The 5,532-nt window shown below is 51.5% G+C and overlaps 1 protein-coding gene across 3 annotated transcripts; it reads right to left on the reverse strand.

Moving 5' to 3' along the window:
* Positions 1–559: 559 nt before the first annotated feature.
* On the reverse strand, positions 560–5,246 carry LOC128660400 (uncharacterized). Of its 3 annotated transcripts, XM_053714225.1 has the most exons (3): positions 4,530–5,246; positions 1,868–2,028; positions 730–1,079 (listed from the first exon to the last, which is right to left on the reverse strand). In XM_053714225.1, the coding sequence occupies exons 1-3, from the start codon at positions 5,209–5,211 to the stop codon at positions 1,062–1,064; spliced, it is 861 nt and encodes a 286-aa protein (XP_053570200.1). In that variant the 5' UTR covers positions 5,212–5,246; the 3' UTR covers positions 730–1,061. The 3 variants fall into 3 exon arrangements, 2 of the variants coding, with proteins under 2 accessions (XP_053570199.1, XP_053570200.1); XR_008402527.1 differs by lacking the exon at positions 4,530–5,246 and having other exon boundaries at positions 560–1,079; positions 1,868–3,514; XM_053714224.1 differs by having other exon boundaries at positions 728–2,028.
* Positions 5,247–5,532: the final 286 nt, after the last annotated feature.

Genomic DNA, 5,532 nt, shown 5'->3' on the forward strand with positions numbered 1-5,532 from the left:
GCATTAAGGGATTAAATGCTTACCGGATCCTTCTTCACAGAGGAGAGGATTTAACATAACTTAATTAAATAACTATGTACATGAGAATGTAGTGCGAAATAACCACAGACAAACTTTTATGGGAAAAATTTTGTGACCGTCACAGGCCATAAAATTTTATTAACCTAACAAACTAGATAGAACTGATAGAACTGAAAATATATATGGCGGCATAGAGATCAGCTACCCAGAACAGCAGGAGATCACCGGCCCAACGGGAACAGCAGCAGAGGGTTCTCTGCCCTAAGGAGATGACGCTGAGGGGTTGCAGAGATCACGTGACCATCCCTCAAAAGGGAGGAAGGAGGGTTACCGTCACGTGCACGTGAGGGCCTACCCTCCTCCCCGGAAGTCTGGCCATCACTCACCCCTAGCGACCTTCTCCTGCGCAACCGGACCGAGGATCTCCCGCCACAAGGAAGCATTTTAATGGTACCCTTGCCGCCAACCCACAACCCGATTTACAGGAGGGGTAACAGAGCTCTCTGAATGTCCCCTATGAATAAATCCAGCCCCCACATCAGAAAGGTGAACTTTATCCCTTCTATATAGCTCGGTTCTATCAGCCGAAATGGCTTCGTGCCGTACCACGAAGCCACCTGACCCAGTGACGGTTTTCGCTACAGACGCATTGATCTTCTTCCTAACCCGGTATGCCGCCGTATGGGCCAACATATGCCTCCAGTGGAGACGGGGTATTATATGGGACCACCCTATCATGACCCCCGGGATGCGTACTCTTAGCCACCCAATGTCTGCCTGCATAACCTTAATCAACTGTAAAACTGGTATGGCCCCCACATCGTTACCCCCTAGGTGAAGAATAATAATGTGAGGCTTCCCCCAGCGTACCAGGGCCTCGGATATGGTTCCTGCTAATTGGGGCCAGCACATCCCCCTATCACCCAACCACCTAACGGATGCCTTGTTGGTAGGGAGACCTAGGGATTGGCCAAATGGGAGGGACGCACAGCGTAGGGAGGCCCAGTGGACAAAGGAGTGGCCCACAATCCAGATTCGCTTCACCCCGGGGGTAGTGCCTGTGGAGACAAACATTTTAGTATCCTGAATTAACATCTAAACATTAAACAATTGGACGGACATAGGTTCTGAAACAATTGGACCGCCAACGCCCAATACGTTTTATGTCCTCGCACGAGGAGCCCGCTTGCGCAGCGTTAGTCGCGGCCCCTATGCGAAAAGAGTGCGGGGCAAGTCTGCTAGCGTCCAGCCCCGCCTGGACTGCCGCCAATTTTAGGACCCTACCGAACTGAAATTTGGAAAGGGATCTGCCGTCCGCATGGACCAGGAATTGCCCCGGGCCAGGCGGCCTTTGAGCCAGGTAAAGATTAACGCAGTTAACCGGGCAGCATGCGCTGTTCACCTGAGGGTGAACGGGGATCCAGGTTCCCTTACCCTCCTGATCTGTCTTTGATCGCGGCAGAAAAAGAAGTAAGGAATCAGGGGCAGCTCTAACATGTTGCAATTGTATACCTGCCCCAGACGCCTGCTTGGAGGGTGCTACTACCTCACTAACTCTAAGAGCGGCGGCAAAGGCCAGATTAAACGCAGTTTTGAAGAGTAGGGCTTCAAAATCTGATCTACAGACCACGTCGAGCGCCAAGAGCAAACGCTCCAGGCGGTCGCGGGTGATGGGTTCGCGCGTGTCTATTTTCCGCTGCTGCGATCTGCCCCAACCCTTGATCACCTGCCTAATAAAAAAGGAATTGGTTGGGTCAGGAATGGCTAATGCCCTATAGAAAAATGAGAGGGCGGCCAATTTGGACTGTATTGCCCCCTGACGGGCCCCAGAGGCATGCAAACTCACCAGCCAATCATGTAAGTTGTCCCTAGACCCCTGAGCAGCGTCGGCTCCCCTGGACGCACAGAAATCGTCCCATTCAGACCACATGCGGGCATAGGCGTGCCAAGTGGATGGTGCTAAGGAGGAGCGGACCAACGGCAGTAAGGCTATCCAGGAAGGACGAGCTGCCAAAGGAAATCAGGACAGCGTAAGCCCACGGCTGCAGCTGTGGGGGCTAACTTGCGAAATGTCGCCCATTCGAATCGTGACAGGGCGTCAGCTACAACATTGTCGACGCCCGGGACATGACGGGCCTGGAACTGGATGTTAAGGTCCAGACAGCGCAACACCAGGTGGCGCAGCAAGGTAATGACCTTTGCTGAGGTGGCTGACAAGTTATTGATCGCAAAGACCACACTGATGTTGTCTGTCCAGAACACAACAGTCCCGTTCGACAACTTCCCACCCCACAGCTCGACCGCCAAGACCACGGGGAATAGCTCCAGGAGAGTCAGGTTTCGAGTAAGGCCCGCCGGGGCCCAGGACTCCGGCCAGGGCTCCGCGCTCCACTCTCCCTGGAAATAGGCCCCGTAACCGTGCGATCCAGCTGCGTCAGTGAAAAGGTGCAGTAACTGGCTAGACATGGGAGGGGTACGCCAGACCCGAATCCCGTTAAATCGCGTGAGAAACTGTTCCCAGACTACCAGGTCAGCCAGCAATTCACTCCCTAGGGTTATCTTTGATTTCGGGTTTGACCTACCACTAAGCTGTCTTTCCAGTCTACGGTTAAAAACCCGACCCATGGGGATAACTCTGCAAGCGAAATTAAGCAAACCTAACAGGGATTGTAACTGTTTCAGGGAAATAACTGCATTAGAGACTGCCGCTCTGACCGCCTCAAGCATGCCCTGAACTTTATCAGGTGGCAACCTACAGAGCCGAGCCTGGGTGTCGATTTCGATTCCCAGGAAAACTAAACAGGACGCGGGGCCTTGCGTTTTGTCCTCTGCTAGGGGCACCCCGAAATGTCTCATGACGCTGCGCATGATGTTCATTGTGGATAAACAATCATCGGAGCCTGCTCTCCCTACAATGAGAAAATCGTCCAGGTAGTGTGCTATGGGATCGCTGCCCACTTCTGAAGCTACGACCCAATGAAGGAAACTACTGAACGCCTCAAACAAGGCGCATGACAAAGAGCAGCCCATGGGCAGGCAGCGATCCACGTAGTACACACCTGCAAACTTACAACCCATTAGATGGAAAACTGAGGGGTGGAGTGGAAGAAGCCTAAATGCCGACTCAATGTCTAGTTTCGCCAATAGAGCACCATGACCCGCCCTCCTGACCAGGTCTAGTGCGCTATCAAAGGATTGATAGCGCACCGAGCTGAGTTGGGGGTCAATGGCATCATTGACTGAGCTACCTTTTGGGTACGACAGGTGCTGAATGAGGCGAAACTTCCCTGGCTCTTTCTTGGGAACCACCCCCAACGGGGAAATGACCAAATCAGGTAAAGGTGGGGCAGCAAAGGGGCCCGCCATTCGCCCTAAAGTCACTTCTTTATTAATTTTATCCCTCACCACTTGGGGGTGTTGGTATGCTGAAATAAGGTTCCTATTAAATCTCTTACCCTTGATTTGCCTAAATGTGGGGATATGAAAACCAAATGAAAAAAACCCTCCCATAACATACGTGCCGCCGCCTGGTCTGGGTAAGCCCACAACCATGGTGCCATGGCATGTACATTAATTGGCGTTTCCGCCTTTCTGGCCCAAGTTTGCTGAAGGGGGCTTATTGGTCTGGTCCCTTCGCTTGATGCAGTCACTGCCAGGGTGTGGACCAGAGCAGTACCTGCAGACATGTCTGAAGGTGCATGCGCTACCCTTTTCGCATTTTTTGTCCTGGAAGGGCCAGCAGGTTCCCCCCCGTTTCCTGCTTCTGGTATTGCGAAAGGACTGCTGCGCTGATTGCTGAGTTGAAGTTGCAGCAGCGGGTGCACCCCCTTTTGGGTCCATTCGCTGCCACAACTGGTTATCAGTAGAGTCAAAAGTCAGGGAAGGATTTCCTGCCATTTTCCTCCTGAACTCAGCATCATATTCCCTCCACACACCTTCACTGTGATTACGCTGAATCCAGTGAATAGTGTCCGTGTATTTTAGGATAGGCAAACTCTGGGAGGGGTACTTTTCGATATAACAGGAGGAAAAAACCCTGAAGCACTGGAGCCACTCATCAAAAGTGTCTGGGCGTTTAAATTTTTTAGGCCCTGTTCCCTCATCGCTCCTCTCTCTCTGCCTATACGCCTCCACCGAAAGGTCAAAGATATTAACATATTTTCCACGGTGGATTCTACTGACCACCTTTTTGCGCAGGTGTCTATGCAATGAGTATATTTTTCCTGGGCTTGCGTCCCCGTAAAGGGCTGCTCGCCTTTCGGAGATGGCCCTGGTAGGGAGAGGTTCAGCTGGCACCTCTGTAGATGGGGTTTGCGGGGCGGTGTTACTGGCGCTGTCCTGCTTAGTATCTGGCTTGACCCCCCTCTTTAAAATTTTCTTAATCATTCTAAACATTTTCTTCTGACCTGCCCCTTGTAAACCCAAGGAAGAGTCAGTCTCAGACCCTGAGTCAGAAGAGGATGAGTCAGAGGAAGAATGGTCATTGTGTGTAAATAAAGCATTCTCACCGTGACTAATGGCAGGAGGTCCCTGACCCATGCTGGAAACGGGCTGGCCTGCTGGCTGGTTTTGGAGGGCGAGTCCTGAAGACCCTTGCTGTGCAGTGGAAGTGGTGGCTGCTGCTCCTGCTGTAATGCTGCTTGGAACTTCTGCATCCGCCCCACTCATGACTGTGGCAGTGTTGGTCCGTGTTTTTGCTGCACTTTGTGATCCAATTGCCCCCTGCAAAAGAGAAAGAATTTGGCGAGCACTTTGCCCAATGGATGTGTCTGGATTATCAGTAGCAAGGGGTGGATGAGCTATATGAAGTGGTGTATGAAATCCCTGACTCACTGACTGTCCATTCGCAGATGTCTGAGCATTCACACCCTGCTGGTCTACAATAGGGTTATGGCATGCCTGGCTTATTGATTGTGCATGGTTTAATGAGTGTGCATGAGCGCCCTGCGTGGCTGCAATGGGGGAGTGGATACCCTGATCAAGGGGTTGTACTCCTTGTATGCCTAACATAATGGGATGTTGTAGCTGGCTTAAAGATTGCACATTCGCATTATGTATGCCAACCAGGGGTGTATTATATCCCTGAGGAGCTGCTTGTACGTTCACACCATTCAAAGCCGCATTCACACCAATGGGGGATGGTAAATGATGAGACGGTAAATGATGCTCAATGTTTTGATTAACATGCATACTTTGAACATTGCCTTGATTCACATGCAGGCTATTATTAGAAACAATATCATGCGGCTGAGCGGCCGCTTGCACTAAACCACTATCAGCCCTGTGTGGGTTAATAACATCGGGAGCGGCCTGCTGAACGGCATTTGCGTTATCTCCCATTTGTATAAACTGTAATGGCCTCATTGCCCTGGAAGGGTTAACTCTGCGTGTCCCCCTACCCCTATCACTGGCTATCTGCCTGGTACTACCTCTTATGATGGAGCGACCCCTTTGATGCCCCTGAGGATTAACGTTCAAATGTGCCGTTCGCTTGCGCAGTTTGCTTGCGCT

This window comes from Bombina bombina, chromosome 5 (assembly GCF_027579735.1).
Source record: "Bombina bombina isolate aBomBom1 chromosome 5, aBomBom1.pri, whole genome shotgun sequence".
In the NCBI taxonomy this organism is placed as follows: domain Eukaryota; kingdom Metazoa; phylum Chordata; class Amphibia; order Anura; family Bombinatoridae; genus Bombina; species Bombina bombina.

Coding starts and splice junctions, on each gene's coding strand:
- LOC128660400 (XM_053714224.1), bottom strand. CDS start 5,211: ATGCATGTTAATCAAAACATTGAGCATCATTTACCGTCTCATCATTTA. Junction 2,029..4,529: donor ACCTCCTGCCATTAGTCACG/GTGAGAATGCTT, acceptor TTCCTTTGGCAG/CTCGTCCTTCCTGGATAGCC.